The sequence below is a fragment of the Hemiscyllium ocellatum genome, chromosome X (genome assembly GCF_020745735.1).
Source record: "Hemiscyllium ocellatum isolate sHemOce1 chromosome X, sHemOce1.pat.X.cur, whole genome shotgun sequence".
NCBI lineage: Eukaryota > Metazoa > Chordata > Chondrichthyes > Orectolobiformes > Hemiscylliidae > Hemiscyllium > Hemiscyllium ocellatum.
The window spans coordinates 12,128,165-12,146,428 of NC_083453.1; the positions used below are offsets into that span (position 1 = coordinate 12,128,165).

General features: G+C 42.2%; 2 protein-coding genes across 7 annotated transcripts in view; both read right to left on the reverse strand.

The window, feature by feature from the left end:
• LOC132805723 (LIM domain and actin-binding protein 1-like) overlaps positions 1-4,564 on the reverse strand; it is a 122,618-nt gene extending 118,054 nt beyond the window's left edge. For 2 of the 6 annotated variants that reach the window (XM_060820939.1, XM_060820940.1), the window contains exons 1-2: positions 4,419-4,564; positions 4,161-4,196 (exon numbers count right to left, since the gene is read on the reverse strand). The gene's annotated coding sequence lies outside the window, so the exon portion shown is untranslated. Of the gene's footprint in view, positions 1-4,006; positions 4,028-4,160; positions 4,197-4,418 lie in introns of those variants that run through there. The other 4 variants (XM_060820941.1, XM_060820933.1, XM_060820934.1 and 1 more) reach the window with 3 other exon arrangements.
• An 11,812-nt stretch (positions 4,565-16,376) lies between these two features.
• LOC132805746 (uncharacterized) overlaps positions 16,377-18,264 on the reverse strand; it is a 29,706-nt gene continuing 27,818 nt past the window's right edge. Inside the window, exon 5 of the mRNA XM_060820973.1 lies at positions 16,377-16,533. Within this exon, the coding sequence (XP_060676956.1) occupies positions 16,377-16,533 (157 nt within the window). The remainder of the gene's footprint in view (positions 16,534-18,264) is intronic.

The window sequence follows — 18,264 nt, forward strand, 5'->3', positions numbered from 1 at the left end:
GATATTCCAGATACACTGATGTTTTACACAAAAGCAATTAACTCAAAGAAAAATTGTAAGTGCATTGGATTCTTCGGGTGAAGTACTAGAAATCATGTTTTAAAGATGAAATTGCTGGAAATACTCAGTTTGCTCTCCAGAGGTGCTGCCAGAGAGTTAGCATTTCAATTCACAGGCCTCTCATCTCTTTTACCTGTTCGAAGGCCCAAACACACTTGCCAAGTCAAAGTGACTTGTGTGTATTGCTTACAATTTAGTATGCCTTATTCACTGTTCGCAATGCAGACTTCTCTATATCAGAGGATACCAAATGCTGATTAAGTGACTGATTAACAGAACGCCATCTTTCAGTTAAATACAAACATGACTCAGAGCTTTCAATCAGTGACCATTTTAATTCTCCACCTTGCTTTCATGAAGACCTCTGTCCTCAGCATTCTGGAATGTTAGAACTATTCTTTCCTACCTTCCACCCTTTCACCTGCTTAAACTTTCCCCATGCTGACCAAAGGTTATTGGATGGAAACATCGACTGTTAGTGAAAAAAAGAAAGTAAATGCACTTTTTCTTATGTGCGGACTGCATGAAAACAAAGTGGGTTTCACGTTATGAGGACCTTCAGGCAATTTCAAACTACATCATCAAATCTATAGGATTGAGTTGGCACCACCACGGAGGGAACAAGACAAGGCCTTGAGTAATTTCACAACAACAAAAAAAAAGAGGGAAGGGTAAAAGGATGCTAGAACATAGTATTATTAACATCTGTCACAGAACTTTACATGAGCAAGTGCCCTATGGTATTGCTCATGGAGATTCACACACGATTTGAAAAAAGGAATGTACACAGTACGAATAGAAGCCTCAAAACACTCAGGCAAACAGCACATTTGGACATTTTAAGGATCTGAAAGGCTTGAAGTGCTTTAAAACCAGTGAAATACTTTTGAAGTGTAGTTATGTTGCTATGTAGACAAACAGTCATTTTACAACTAGCAAGGTCACATAAATAGCATTGTCACTCGTGTTACCAGAGGGAGATATACTGGCTGGACACAAGGGAAACTTCTTTGCCCTTTCTCCAAAAATGTTATGAGATCTTGCATAATCACTGAAACAGGCAGACAGTGCCTCATATTAAGATGAAGATTTGACATAATCTCACAAGACAAGTGCATTACCATAAGGACGGACACGGATCCAAATGAATTGTGAAACAATTCTAGCACTATATCAAAGATAGTTTATATATAAACTATTATATTTATCTAAACAAACAAACAAACAAACAAACAAAGTAAGGCAAGAAGAAAACAGTGATTTCAGTTCAGTTGTTTCCATCACACCAGTCTGGTTTCCAAGTTAGGCTGCAAGACAATCTTGGTGTGGCAAAAAGAAACAAAAAAAAAGCCTCCTATTTCGTTGACAACACGAACAAGAAAGTTTGTTTCTCAAGTACAGCCAGTTCAGGATGAAACTTGGAAACGTGTGTCATTGCACAACAGATTCAAAACAAGTTTGCTGAAAAAGACTTTTGAAAAGAAAGCAAAGCTGGTTTTGCAGCATTGTTGCACAACTGGAAAAAATGAGAACAACAGCTGTTGAACAAAAGCAACTTTTCAACACTATGAAACAATCTCTGGCAGATCAACAAATCAAACCCTCCAAGTATGCAAGAACAATTATTTTGAAACAACTTGCTGTGTTGTCATACTACTCAAAGCTTACAAAAAGAACAAAATTCTAAGTAATAACAGCAAATTTCTCCCTCTCCTACCAGATGTATGGTTCACACCGTCATTTCATTATCTAAGCTTTGGAATTTGAAACATCAGTACGCAATTCAACCAGCAAAAAAGGGAAAAAAAAATTAAAATTAGTTAATCGTAGTTACATTCCTAGAGAGCTACATTTAGACTTTACAGCAGGGATCAGCAGGAGAAACAGTACGAACGCCTTCCTGCCCCCTCTTCTCTAACCTAGAGAATGACCAACTTTCATGAAAATTGCCCCGAGAAAATATGGTACATCATAGAGCATCTTGGAACTAAGTATTTTTGAAGTGCAGTCACTTATGTAGTTGTCAATACACACATGGCAAGATCCCACAGACAGCAAACAAACCAAAATCAGACTAATTTATATATTTTTTACTTATTCGCAGAATGAGTCAACCACATGGCTAAGAGTCTGGAGTCACATGTAGACCAGACCAGGTAAGGATGGCATTTTCCTTCCTTCAAAAGGATAAAAGGTGAACCAGATGGGTTTTACTGACAATGGATTCATAGTCACCATTAGCCTCTCAATTCCAGATTTCTACTGATTCCAAATTCCACCATCTCCCCATGATGGGATTTGAACCCAGGTCCCCAAAACATTGCTGGACTTGGAGACCCTGGTAATGACACCACTGGCCATTGCTTTCCACATCACAGTTTGGTGGTATTAACAAAATATACTACTTAAGGTGTAGGTTTGCTCACTGAGCTGTAGGTTTGATATCCAGACGTTTCATTACCTGGCTAGGTAACATCATCAGTGGCGACCTCCAAGTGAAGCGAAGCTGTTGTCTCCTGCTTTCTATTTATATATATTTGTCCTGGATGGGGTTCCTGAGGTTTGTGGTGATGACATCACAAACTCCAGGAACCCCATCCAGGACAAATATATATATCAATGGAAAGCAGGAGACAACAGCTTCGCTTCACTTGGAGGTCGCCACTGATGTTACCTAGCCAGGTAATGAAACGTCTGGATGTCAAACCTACAGCTCAGCGAGCAAACCTACACCCTAAACCTCAACCTGAGCTACAAACCTTCACAAATCTTGCAAAATATACCACTCTTACAACAGAATATTATAAATGCCGTTGGGTTTTCAAGTACCATGCTTGGTTTGTCATTCCATCTGAACAGGTAGCTAAAGTCTCAGCTTCACACATAACTCCAAATAGTGCAGTGCTCCCTCCAGTGTCAGTGCAGAGTGAGACTTGAACCCAGTGGCACAATAGGGTCAGATGAGCAGAATCTAAACGACTAGCCTTTTTGTGATGTTGAAACCATATTTGGCATCACACAATAAATCAAACTCTGGCACACTGCATCCTTAAGCATGCAATTCATTAGAAACTGACTCATCAGGAAAGGTGGATGCCATTTCCAGCCAGCATTTTAATTCGGGTCAGACAGACTTTTTTCCCCCCCAAATCAGTATAAATCAGAAGTACAACGCATTATTTTTAAACAGCAAGTGCTGGTGGCGTTGCTTGTGGAAACCAGCTTGGGCTGTTTTGAAATTGAATTAAGGACAGCTGGAAAAAACCTTCAGCTACTGGTGTTAATCCATTACACCATCAGATTCAGCAATTCCTCCAAGCCAATTATTATTAAAAATCTAAAGTGACTAATCAGCATTTTCACAACAGCAGCTCACCACCACCCCAAGTAAATGCAGTAAACGATAGAAACATATTTGAACTTCACAGTATCGACAAGTTTTTAAAGATATGGTCACAGAAATCAATTAGAAATAACTACTTGTGTTTACATTAAAAACTGATTTCTAAATTGTTAAGCCAAAATTTTTAATAGCCTGTAAAATACACAAAACGAAACTAATGAATTTATAAAATGGAAAGCATATCAAGTCTATATTTAAATATCATAAGCAAAACATAATCTGAGTAAAGTCCATTAAAGCCAGTAAACAAAAGTAACTTCTGAATTTGATTTCAACTCCAATTGCTGCATTATCTAAAATCTAGAAACTCCAGTACATTACAAATATTTTAATTGAACAAACATTCAATTCAGAACTGACAATTCACTTCAATGTCTTCCTACAAACAATTGTTATCACAATCTACTTTATAATTACCAGATCGTCTACTCATACGGCAGGTTGAGAAATGTAAATCTAGATATTTAAGTACAGTAAGTAAACAGAAAAGTGTAACTAAGATTTCATTTTAGTAAGTACAACAGTGAAAAAAATAGCACGCACCTCACGAATTAAATCACTTGTTTTTGAAAATTCCCTTTAGAATTATTCACAAGTTTTTCAAGCTATTTTTGAGTCATTTCCCAAAAGAAATCTCAATGAGAGAAAAGATCAAATTCAATCTTATAAACTCATCTAAATGGGTGGAAAAACTCACCTTAACAGGTGAATGCGTTTGTACAGATCTGCAGAACTAGAGAAAGGAAAACAAATGACAATACATCAGGAGATTAATTCACAAACACCCGGGCATTTTGTTTTCAAATGGCTCTGAATAGACTAGTCCTTGAGACGCATCCAGAATTTTCTTCTGACCGCAAGCTCAAGAGAGGACGCTCCTCAATCTATTGAATAACTTTCCCAGAGGAAACAAAAATCCAATATCGTGCTTTTTAGCCGCATTTTTTCTGCTCACCAGTTCAGACGTTCTGCCCTCCCTAACGGCTTTCCAAATGTCAACGAAAGTTTATATCCCAGAAAGAAAGCTTTTTTTTTCCCCGCACCGCCTTGCCAACGCACCTGCCCCTATAGCCCAGTTCCAATTTCCCAGACTGACGGACTGCCTCGAGATTTTAAGCCACGCACCAGCGGATGACCTCAGAGCGTCAGAGCTGCTGCTGAAGTGGAACTTGTGAGTCATCCGTGTGGTCCTCCTTGTCTGTAGGGGGCGATGGGGTGACGGCAGCCTACTTGCTCATTGGCGCCACAGAACAATCGTTTTATAGAACTGTTGTGTTTTTGAACAACACCATCTATAGGACTAGGAGACATATGGGTTCTAATGTTTACACCACCTGCTGGATTTTACCAGCAAGACTGCGATTTTTTTAAAAAATAAGAAAAATAAGGGTTAGGTTTGTCTCTTCGCAAAGCCATTGGATTGTTCCACATTTTGAGGAGGGTAATAATTAGACGAGTGGAGAGGATGTGTTCAAAATCAGGAGGGGTCTGGACAGAGATAAAGGAGAAACTGTTTCTATAGATAGAGGAATCCAGAACCAGAGGAAACATTTATAAGTGAATTGGTAAAAGAACCAAAGTGACTTTTAAAAAAACCCTTTCACTTACCAGGATGTTACCTGGGATAGAGGATTTCGTCTAGAAGACTGACTGGATAAACTCCGAGGCTAAATATCACACAACACCAGGTTATAGTCCAACAGGTTTAATTGGAAGCACTAGCTTTTGGCGCACTGCTCCTTAATCAGGTGGTTGAAGGAGCAGCACTCCGAAAGTTAGTGCTTCCAAATAAACCCGTTGGACTATAACCTGGTGTTGTGTGATTTTTAACTTTTGTACACCCCAATCCAACACCGGCATCTCCAAATTGTGGATAAGCTCCAGCTGTTATCTATAGAGCAGGGAAGGCTGAGGGTGGACCTGATAGTGGTGTAAAAGATAATGAGGAACATGGAACAGGATGGATAGGAAGCAGCTATTCCCCTCAGTTGAAGGGTCGAAAACAAGGGGACGTCATTTTAAAGTGAAAGGTAGGACATTTAGTGGAGATTTGAGAAAGCACATTTTTACTTAAGAGGGTGGTGGAAATTTGGAATGCACTGCCTTGGAGAAACGTGGAAGCAGGATACTTCACGACCTTTAAAAAGTACATGGATGAGCACTTGAAATGTCAACAACTTGAAATTCACGACTATGGACCAAGTACTGGAATGTTGTATTACTGTAGATAGGTCAGCAAAGACTTAATGGGCCAAAGGGCCTCTTCTGTGCAGTATGTGGTGGTTAGGAAAGCACTGGAAAATGCTGTTTGACAGTGTGGTGGAGACCAATTCAATCAGAACTTTCAAAAGGGATTTGAATAAACACAAGACACTGAAGAGAAAAGAATGTATGAAAGAAAGGTATGATCCCAACCAGTGGAGAGTTTCCCCCCGATTCCCATTGACTCCAGTTTTGCTAGAGCTTCTTGACACCATACGCAGTCAAAAGGGGCCTTGCTGTCAAGGGCAGTTCACCCTCATGTTCCCTCTTGACTTCAACTCTTCTGTCCATGTTTGGACCTAGGATGTAGTAAGGTCAGAAAATGAATAGGCTTGACAGAACCCAAGCTAAGCATCAGTGAGCAGGTTAGTATTGAGTAGATACTGTTCGATAGCACCATCAATGACACCTTCCATTACTTTGATGTTTGAGAATAGATTGAAGGGGCAGTAATTGGCCAAGTTGGATTTGTCCTGCTTTTTGTGGGCAGGACATCCTGGACAATTTTCCACATCAGGTAGACACTAATGTTGTAACTGTACTGTGACAGCTTGGCTAGAGGCATGGCATGTTCTGGAGCACAAGTCTTTTGTACTGTTGCTGGAATATTATCAGGATACATAGTTTTTGCAGTATCCAATGCCTTCCAATGTTTCTTGATATCACAAAGTGAATTGAATTGACTGAAGGCTGGCATCTGTGATGCTGGGGACCTCAACAGGAGGCCAAGATGGATCATCCACACAGAACCTTTGGCTGAAAATGTTTATAAATGCTTCAGCCTTTTCTTTTGCATTGATGTACTGGGCCTCCTCATTGATGAAGGATATTTGTGAGGCCATCTCCTCCCCGTCACCAACTTCTATAGATGCACCATTGAAAGCCGACTGTCCAGGTGCATAACGGCTTCGTATGGCAACTGCTCTGTCCAGGACTGTAAGAAACTACAGATGGTTGTGTGCACAGTCTAGACCATCACGGATGCCAACCTTCCATCCATGGACCTTACTTACACAGCCCGCTGCCACGGAAAGGCCACCAACATCATAAAGATCCATCTCATCCTGGTAATGCTCTCCTACAACCTCTTCCATCAGGGAGAAGACACAGACGTCTGAACACATGCACCAGCAGGTTCAGGATCAGCTTCTTCCGGGCCATTATTAGACTGATGAATGGACTCTCTAAGCTCAAAAAATGCTGATCTTGATAACGATGATCTCACCTAATGCATGCCCTGTCCAATGTAACCTGTATGCCCCTGTCTAAGTCTTTTTACAACCTCTGATCTGTTTTTCCTTGCTTACTATGATCTGCCTGTACTGTTGGTAAACAAAGCTTTTCACTGTACTTCAGTACACATGACAATAAATCAATCAATCAATTGATCTAATTGTCCAGCATCATTCCCAGCTGGATGTGGCAGGACTGCGAAGCTTAGATCTGATCCATTAGTTGTGGGATCATTTACCTCTATTACTTGCTGCTTAGACTGTTTGGTATACACATTTTAGAATCACATAACAGGTTATAGTCCAACAAATTTATCTGGAAGTATTAGCTTTCAGAGCATTGTTCCTTGATCAGGTAACTAGTGGGACAGGTTCATAAGATACAGAATTTATAGCAAAAGATCACGGTGTCATGCAATTAAAACAATAAATTAAACAAACCTCAATGGCTGTTGAGTCTTTCATCTTTTAGAATGGGTTGCAGGTTTCAGTTCATTAATATGTAATATGTAAAATCACACAACACCAGGTTATAATCCAACAGGTTTATTTGGAAGCACTAGCTTCCAGAGCACTGCTCCTTCATCAGGTGGCTGTGGAGTATAAGATTGTAAGATACAGAATTTATAGCAAAAGTTTACAGTGTGATGCAACTGAAATTAAATATTGAAAAAAGATCTGGATTGTTTGTGAAGTCTCTCATCTTTTAGAATGACCATGTTGGTTTCAGTTCTTTCATATGTATATCCAGAATGTTTTGTTTTAAAGTTAGATTCTCAAGTGAACTTTAACAATAGGTGCCATGTCAGCTCAGATAATGCATTGAAGGTGTGAGGTGCCTGTGTGAGGTTGTATGTGCCCCAATGTTCAGACTGATTCTAATCTTAAAAAAGGGATTCACAGAATCTTACATGCAGTTTATGAGCAAAATAAAATGTAATTCTGCAAGTCCAAATTCACCCACAAACTTATATGTGTGTGTGTGTGTGTGTGGGGGGTTATGAGTGTCTGCGAGAAAGTGTGTGAATGTGTGTGAGAGTGGTGAGTGTAAAGAGGGATAGATCTGTGAGAGGGTGCATGTGTGGGTGTGTATGTCTGAGCGTGTGAGAGTCTGTGTGAGTGTATGGGAGTGTTGGAGTGTATGTGTGGTGCAGTGGGGTCACCTGTGGTGTGACACGAACCCAAGGTCCCAGTTGAGGCCAACCCCATGAGTACCGAACATGGCTACCAGCCTCTGCTCAGCCACTTTGTGTTGTTGCCTGTACCGAAGTCTGCCTTGGAGGGAGATCACCCAAAGGTCCGAGCCAAATGTCCCGGACCGCTGAAGTGTTTTCTGACTGGGAGGGAACAATCCTGTCTGTTAATTGTTGTGCGGTGCCCATTCATCTGTTACCGTAGCCTCTGCTTGGTCTCACCAATGTATCATGCCTCAGGGCATCCTTGCCTGCAGTGTACATTGGCTGAGTCACATGAGTACCTGCCGCGTACATGGTGGGTGTTGTCTCCATGTGTAATGATGGTATCCGCGTCGACGCTCTGACCTGTCTTGCAGTGTCCGCCATGACAGGGTTGTATAGTGTTTCCTGAAAGCCGGGCAGTTTGCTGCAAACAATGATCTGTTTGAGGTTTGGTGGTTATTTAAAGGTGAGAAGTGGAGGCATGGGGAAGGTCTTGGCAAGGTGCTTATCCTCATTGATGTGTTGCAGGCTGCAAAGAACATGGCGTAGTTTTTCAGCTCCTGGGAAGTACTGGTCAACGAAGGGTACCCTGTCGTTTGCAGCTTGTGTCTGTCTCCTGAGAAGGTCATTACATTTTCTCGCTGTGACTGTGGCGATCGGTGAGTTGAGCATCGTACCCTGTTCTTATGAGGGCATCCTTGAGTACTTCCAAGTGCCGTCATGAGGGTAGGAACAGGAGGATAGAGCAAATGAATGCATGGCTGAGGAGCTGGTGCAGGGGAGAAGGGTTCACATTTTTGGATCATTGGAATGTCTTCTGGGATAGGAGTGAGCTGTACAAGCAGGATGGTTTGCACCTGAATTGGAATGAGACTAATATACTGGGCTGGGAGATTTGCTTGAGTTGCTCACGAGGATTTAATCTAGTAAGGTTGTTGGGGGGGGGGGTCCCCAGGGAAATAGTGAGGAAAGAGATCAATCTGGGACTGGTACAGTTGGGAAAAGGAGCAAGTCAAACAGTCAGGGCAGACAGGGACAAAGCAGAGAACAAGGTAGGTAAACTGCATTTACTTCGGTGCAAGAACCTAAGGGAAGGCTGATGAACGCAGGGCATGGTAAGGAACATGGGACTGGGATGTCATATCAATTACAGAAACATGGCTCAGGGATGGACAGGACTAGCAACTTAATGTTCCAGGATACAAAGTGTGGGGGGGGGAGGGGAGCAAGAGAAGAGGGGAGTGGTGTTTTTGATAAGGGATAGAGTTACTGCTGCACTTAGGGAGGATATTCCTGGGAATACATCCAGGGAGGTTACTTGAGTGGAACTGAGAAATAAAAAAGGTATGTTCACCTTATTGGGATTGTATTACACACCCCCCAAGAGTCAGGGGGAATTGAGAAACAAATTTGTAAGGAGATCTCAGTTATCTGGAAGAATAATAGGTTGGTTATGGTAGGGGATGTTAACTGGATATAGGTTTGCTCGCTGAGCTGGAAGGTTCATTTCCAGACGTTTCATCACACTACTAGGTAACATCGTCAGTGGGCCTCTGGGTGAATTCTGCTGATTCCTGCTTTCTATTTATACGTTTGGGTTTCTTTGGGTTGGTGATGCGATTTCCTGTGGTGATGTCATTTCCTGTTCTTTTTCTTAAGGGATGGTAGATGGGGTATAACTCGATATGTTTGTTGATAGAGTTCCAGTTGGAATGCCATGCTTCTAGGAATTCTCTGTTTGGCTCTGTTTGGCTTGTCCTAGGATGGACGTGTTGTCCAGTCGAATTGGTGTCCATCCTTATTTGTATGTAAGGATACGTGTGAGAGAGGGTCATGTCATTTTGTGGCTCGTTGATGTTCAAATATTCTGGTGGCTAGTTTTCTGCCTGTTTGTCCCATGTAGTGTTTGTTACAGTTCTCGCACAGTACTTTGTAAATGACATTAGTTTTGCTTGTTGTTAACTTTCCAAACATAGACTGGGACTGCCGTAGTGTTAAGGGTTTGGATGGAGAGGGATTTGTTAAGTGTGTATAAGCTGAAAATGTGTTGCTGGTCAAAGCACAGCAGGCCAGGCAACATCTCAGGAATAGGGAATTCGACGTTTCGAGCATAAGCCCTTCATCAGGAATGAGAGAGAGTAGCCAAGCAGGCTAAGATAAAAGGTAGGGAGGAGGGACTTGGGGGAGGGGCGATGGAGGTGGGATAGGTGGAAGGAGGTCAAGGTGAGGGTGATAGGCCGGAGTGGGGTGGGGGCGGAGAGGTCAGGAAGGAGATTGCAGGTTAGGAGGGCGGTGCTGAGTTGAGGGAACCGACTGAGACAAGGTGGGGGGAGGGGAAATGAGGAAACTGGAGAAATCTGAATTCATACCTTGTGGTTGGAGGGTTCCCAGGCGGAAGATGAGGCGCTCCTCCTCCAGCCGTCGTGTTGTTATGTTCTGCCGGTGGAGGAGTCCAAGGACCTGCATGTCCTCGGTGGAGTGGGAGGGAGAGTTAAAGTGTTGAGCCACAGGGTGGTTGGGTTGGTTGGTTGTGTATAAGAAAATTTTCTGATTCAGTATGTGGATGTACCTACTAGAGAAGGTGCAAAACCTGACCTACTCTTGGGAAAGAAGGCAGAGCAGGTGACTGAGGTGTCAGTGGGGGAGCACTTTGGGGCCAGCGACCACAATTCTATTAGGCTTAAAATAGTGATGGAAAAGGATAGACCCAATCTAAAAGTTGAAGTTCTAAATTGGAGAAAGGCCAATTTTGATGGTATTAGGCAAGAACTTTCAAAAGCTGATTGGGGGCAGGTAAAGGGACAGTTGGAAAATGGGAAGCCTTCAGAAATGAGATAACAAGAGTCCAGAGATAGTATATTCCTGTTAGGGTGAAAGGAAAGGCTGGTAGGTATGGGAATACTGAATGACTAAAGAAATTGAGGGTTTGGTTAAGAAAAAGAAGGACGCATATGTCAGGTATAGACAGGATAGATCGAGTGAATCCTTAGAAGAGTATAAAGGAAGTAGGAGTATACTTAAGAGAGAAATCAGGAGGGCAAAACGGGAACTTGAGATAGTTTTGGCAAATAGAGTTAAGGAGAATTCAAAGGATTTTTACAACTACATTAAGGACAAAAGGGTAACAACGAAGAGAATAGGACCCCTCAAAGATCAGCAAGGCCGCCTTTGTGTGGAGCCACAGGAGATGGGGGAGATACTAAACGAGTATTTTGCATCAGTGTTTACTGTGGAAAAGGACATAGAAGATATAGAATGTAGGGAAATAGATGGTGACATCTTGAAAAATTTCCATATTAGAGGAGGAACTGCTGGATGTCTTGAAACACATAAAAATGGATAAATCCCCAGGACCTGATCAGGTGTACCCTAGAACTCTGCGTACCCTAGTACCCTAGAGAAGTGATTGCTAGGCCACTGAGATATTTGTATCATCGATAGTCACAGGTGAGGTGCCGGAAGACTGGAGGTTGGCTAATGTGGTGCCACTGTTTAAGAAGGGCGGTAAAGACAAGCCAGGGAACTATAGACTGGTGAGCCTGACCTCGGTGGTAGGCAATTTGTTGGAGGGAATCCTGAGGGACAGGATGTACATGTATTTGGAAAGACAAGGACTGATTAGGGATGGTCAGCAATGGTTTTGAGCATGGGAAATCATGTCTCACAAACTTGATTGAGTTTTTTGAAGAAGTAACAAAAAGGATTGATGAGGGGAGAGCGGTAGATGTGATCTATATGGACTTCAGTAAGGCGTTTGACAAGGTTCCCCATGGGAGACTGATTAGCAAGGTTAGATCTCATGGAATACAGGGAGAACTAGCCATTTGTATACAGAACTGGCTCAAAGATAGAAGACGGTGATGGAGGGTTGTTTTTCAGACTGGAGGCCTGTGACCAGTGGAGTGCCACAAGGATCGGCGCTGGGACCACTACTTTTCATCATTTATATAAATGATTTGGATGTGAGCATAAGAGGTATGTTAGTAAGTTTGCAGATGACACCAAAATTGGAGGTATAGTGGACAGCGAAGAAGGTTATTGCAGAGTACAATGTGATCTTGATCAGATGGGCCAATGGGTTGAGGAGCGGCAGATGGAGTTTAATTTAGATAAATGTGAGGTGCTGCATTTTGGAAAGGCAAATCAGGCAGGACTTGTACATTTAATAGTAAGGTCCTGAGGAGTGTTGCTAAACAAAGACACCTTGGAGTGCAGGTTATCTGGTCATTATGGACGAGTTGGACCGAAGGGTCTGTTTCCATGCTGTACATCTCTTTGACTCTTTCACTCTATGACAGGTCCTAGGCCACTCCTTTTTTTTTATCTTTGATAGGGTCATGACCAGTGTTCACACAGCTCCTGCACTTTTCCATTTGTCAAAAGGTTCAGATTCAGAAAACAATGGTGAGAAACCATACCCTGGTTTCAGCCATTTTCAAAAGAAACTCCAATTATGGACGTCTACCTTGAAATAAACGCAGTTTCTAATCTTCACTTTTACACAACCATTTCCTGCTGCTGTGTTAAATGTATCCATGCCAGATAATGAAGTACAAAAGGGGACATGGATATTTCTCTTTTTTGTAGGTTTATTAACAAGATGCAGCACTTCAGACCTTTGCCTCCTGACCACTAACTAACTTTACATTATTTTAAGTAACAGTTAAAACAAATCAAATCTAATTAAAACATGATTTGGAGATGTCAGTGTTGGACTGGGGTGCACAAAGTTAAAAATAGGTTATAGTCCAACAGGTTTAATTGGAAACACACTAGCTTTCGGAGCGTCACTCCTTCATCAGGTGGTTGTGGAGGGCACAGTTGTCAGACACAGAATTTATAGCAAAAGTTTACAGTTTAATTGTTTGTTGAGGCTTTCGTCTGTTAGAATACTATGATAGTTTCACTTCTTTCATGTGTAAATCACAAAACCTTTAGTGACCTTCCCCACACCTGGGCGGCACGGTGGCACAGTGGTTAGCACTGCTGCCTCACAGCGCCTGAAGACCCGGGTTCAATTCCCGACTCAGGCGACTGACTGTGTGGAGTTTGCACGTTCTCCCCGTGTCTGCGTGGGTTTCCTCCGGGTGCTCCGGTTTCCTCCCACAGTCCAAAGATGTGCGGGTCAGGTGAATTGGCCATGCTAAATTGCCCGTAGTGTTAGGTAAGGGGTAATGTAGGGGTATGGGTGGGTTTCGCTTCGGCGGGTCGGTGTGGACTTGTTGGGCCGAAGGGCCTGTTTCCACACTGTAAGTCTAATCTAATCTAATCAAAAAAAACCTCCACTGCTTGCCTTCAAACAACCGCCAAACCTCAAACAGATTATTGTTCATAGCAAGCTGCCCGGCTTTCAGGACAACTCCATACAACCCTGTCATGGTAGGTGCTGCAAGATGTGTCAGAGTATGGACATAGATACCACCATTACATGTGGGGACACCTCCCATCATGTACGTGGCAGTTACTCATGTGACTCAGCCAACGCTGCCAACATTGCAGGCAAGGATGCCTGGAGGCATGCTACATTGGTGAAAGCGAGCAGAGGCTATGGCAACGGATGAATGGGCACCACACAACAATCAACAGACAGGAGAGTTCCCTCCAGTTGGGGAACACTTCAACGGTCCAGGACATTCGACCTTGGACCTTCGGATGACCATCCTCCAAGGCGGACTTCGGGACAGGCAGCAGAGAAAAGTGGCCGAGTAGGGGCTGATAGCTAAGTTCCCTACCCATAAGGAGGGCCTCAACCGGGACCTTGGGTTCATGTCACACCACAGGTGACCACCATTGCACTACACACACATAGACACTCCTACACACACACACAGGCACTCCTATACACACATACAAATGGACACACATGTACACAGACACACACGCAAACACACACACCCTTACAGACACACACACTCCCACACTCCCACATGCATCCGTTCAGAGACTTAGACCACTTTACACTCGCACACACACATACACTCTCTCTCACAGACACTCACAACCCCCCACCCAGACACACACACACACTCCTACAGACACACACAGTCCCACACTCACAAATGCACCCCCTCACAGACTTAAAGACACTCTATACTCACATACACACACATATACACTCTCTCTCTCACTCACAATCCCCCAACCCAGACACACACACACATATACATATACGTTTGTGGGGTGAATTTGGACTTGCAGAGTTACATTGTACTTTGCTCAAAAACTACATGAATTCATGTAAAACTCTGTTATCTCACTTTTTAGTTTACAATCAGTCTAAACATTATGGCAAAGATAGAGAACACAGGGGGCTAACATCTTCAACATATTGTCGAGCTAACACTCATTGTTACAGTTAACCAGAGAATGCAACTTTTAAAAAAAGGTTTTGTGATTTACACATGGAAGAAGTGAAACTATTATAGTATTCTAAAAGATGAAAGCCTCAACAAACAATTAAGGTATTATTCAATGTATAATTTCAGTGACATCACACTGTAAACTTTTGCTAGAAATTTTGTGTCTGACAATTGTGTCCTCCACAACTACCTGATGAAGGAGTGACGCTCCGAAAGCTAGTGTGTTTCCAATTAAACCTGTTGGACTATAACCTGGTGTTGTATGATTTTTAATGAAAACATAACAGCCATTTAAAGGGACGCTTACTCACTTAAGATATTTTCTAATCAACCTGTTCAGAGATGTTATGACACACTTCTAGAGTAGGTGGGATTTGAACCTCAGCCTTCTGGCCCAGAGGTTACGACACTACCATTGCACTATGTTTTTTTTGTATTACAGCGGCTATTCAAGAGATTCTGTCAGGATACTCCCAGTAGAACTTGGGTATTTTAGTTCAGTCTACTATGTTATTTTTAATCAACCTGTGCCACAAGAGCTGCTATTGACTCACTTTACTGCTATTGACTCACTTTATATTATGTCTATTGCCCAGTTGAATTAGTGTATCCTCACTCACTTTATAATTTTTTTTAAGCAACCTGTGTTACAACACACCAGGACTGGTTGGATTTGAACCCAGACCTTCTGGTCCAGAGATAAGAACTCTTCCAATGCACCACAAGAGCTCTCCTACTAACCACAGCTCCACATATTTCCTAATCAGCTTGTTCAGACATGTTATCAGACACCTCTGAAAGCAGATGGGAGTTGAACTCAGGACTTTTGTTCCAGAGGTAGGATCACTACCACTGCACCACAAGAGCCCCAAGGTTATAGAATGTTTTTTGTTATTCAACCTGTCCAGGCATGTGACACACCCCGCTGGAGCATTTGGGACTTGAACACAGGCCTCCTTGCCTGGAAGTATGGACACTAGCACTGCGCCACAAGACACTCCCTGTGTGCTTTCTTTTAGGTCCAGAAGTTCTCTTACACACAACTGAACAGTTTTTTCCCTATCAACTAATCACCCATGGTATTTTTTCATCTCATGACCACCAACAGTAAATCATCCCTGTTTTCCAATTGATTAATTTACATGTGAAGTGCGTTTTTCCAGTGCCACACTTTTCGACCCATCAAAGGCAATACAGACCACCAAAGGTGAGGGTTGAAATAGGGAGAGAGGGAGATGGTGTATTTTCTTCACTAACTTCATCAACCCAAAGATGACCACATGAACATACTGGAAGCAGGAGTGGCTGTGGACTATTACAATCAGTACTGCTTACCTGCTAGTATTTCAACCCACTTCCTTGGAGGTCATACACCAGCTTTAAGAGGATTACATCTACAATATCACTATGGGTTTTGGTGCAGGATGAGAGCCTGGAGTTGAGACTGCTGCACATTATTGGAACTGTGTAAAACAGCTGAAAATGCAGAATGATTGCAGTGGGTGACTAAAGGCTTCGATCACCCAGGAATGACATCCTTTTCTGAGATAAGCAGAAAAATTAGAAACAAAAAAACACTAGAGTAACATTTGCAAATCTTGAAAGATTGCAAAACAGGCTCAATCATAAGGATCGTGTCAAATTCAGGCTTTGGTACAGCAGATGCTTGTACCCACTAGTCATCACAAAGCCAAAACTGAAAACTGTCCCTGCCTCCAGTTCAATTGAAAGTGCTGAAGTAAAGGATCAAAATCTGTAAGTGTTGTTTATATTTTATTGAAGCAAAAAAGAGTTACAAAAACAAAAATGGAATATGAAGTACAGCATTTGGGAGGCACAACAACTGTTATTGCAACAAACTCTTTACCTCTGCTGAAAGAAATTAAACTTGTTTGTAGATGTAACAAGGGTTAAGATCACATTTTTGTCTGAAAATTTGTGATCCAGATGGAATGGAAAGTCTCTTCATTGGTGTCTGCAAGCTTTCTCCAACAATACTTATCTGCGTTTTTGTCAACATCTCTCTGAAAGAATTTGTTCTGGTAATGAAAGTAAAATGTTTATGAAACACATTTATGCAAAACTACTAGAGAAAATGATAGAGTATTTATACATTTTTAAGGAAATTGAAGTGATTCCAGTTACAAAATGAAGAGCTCCGTGATGACTCAGTTGGTGATCACACCACTACATATGATACTGCACCAAAATGACACTCAGAAGGTTAAAGAGGTGTTGAGATTACTAACCCTATTTCCCCATTGCCTGTTAGTCCACTCAAGGTCAGAGGGTAAATTGGACCTTGTGCGCCTGGTTTATGGACATAAAATGGATGCAACAACTTCCTGCATCCCAATAGCACCTGAAAGACCTGCTTGGTTGTGCTAATTTTATGGAACCCTGGCAACTGCCTAAAATCGGCTATTAACTCCTCCCATGTGTAAATGAGAGCATTAGGCCTAGATTGTTGCAATAAAGATGGTATGGCTAACAACACTGGAAAAGAATCAATCTTTATGTCTGTTGCAATAAAGTCAGGGACACAGACTCTGGTAGCAGAATGCAAGTGGTCACGAAGCCAGCCAAGTGCTAAGGTGGACTCGATAGAAGGCTCTAGAAGCTTCTCTAGGACTATCTTAGGCCCTCTATAGAGCCTCACCCCTTACATGCCCACACCCTCTCTCCACTGCTTATATCATAAGGCAGTAGACCATGAGAAATTGGAACAGGAGTAGGCCATTCGACCCCTCGAGACTGCTCTGCCCTTCAGTAGGATCGCGGCTGATCAGATATTCCTCATATTCACTTTTCTGCATTTCGCCATAGCTCTTCATTCCCCGAATGATCAAGAATCTATGTATATCAGCCTTAAATATACTCAAGAACCCTGCCCCCACAGCTCTCTGTGGCAAGCTCCAAAGACACACAACCCTCCAAAAGAAGAAATTCCTCCTCATCTCAGTCTTAAATTAGAGTCCCCTTATTTTGAGGCTATGCCCCTCTGGTCCTAGACTCTCCCTTGAGGGGAAACATCCTCTCAGCATTTACCCTGTCACATCCCTTAAGAATCCTATATATCTCAATGAGATCACCTCTCATTCTTCTAAATTTCAGTGAGTAGAGTCCCAACCTGTTTAAGACAATCCCTCCATACCAGCGATCATTCTAGTGAACCTTCTCTGAATTGCCTCAATGGCCTCTTGTACCTTCCATGCAAACTCATATTCTCCAAGACCCCCACCCCACACCCCACAGTTCCTTAAATTCCCATACCATGGCAATCCCCCCCCCCCCCAACATACATCTATAGCCCTTTATACCTTCATATCAGCTAGTTCTCACACCAGCCCTCCATGACTCTGTACAGAACCATGGATACTCATCCCACCCACACCCCTTTATACCCTCATGCCAATTCACCCAGTATGTACCCTGAGCACACTTTAGGAGCCATTTGAGGATGAAGTTCTAAAAGTTTAATATAGCTCTCAATTTACTGACTTGACAGTTAAAAAGTATTTTCTTACATGAAAGCCCATTCAAAACTTTTTTAAAAATCTCAATTGTCTAATCTCATAACAACAACCATTTTTTCCATACTCCACATCAAATACAACTCTAAAACCTGTCAATCAAAGTTAGAATCCTCTTGCTGATACATTTGTAACTTTTAGAAATCAGCTAAGCATTCATAAAGGATCCTTAGGAAATGTTAACAAACAACCATTGAAACTATTAGTATAGCTTCTACACCTCTTGGCCTGTAAATC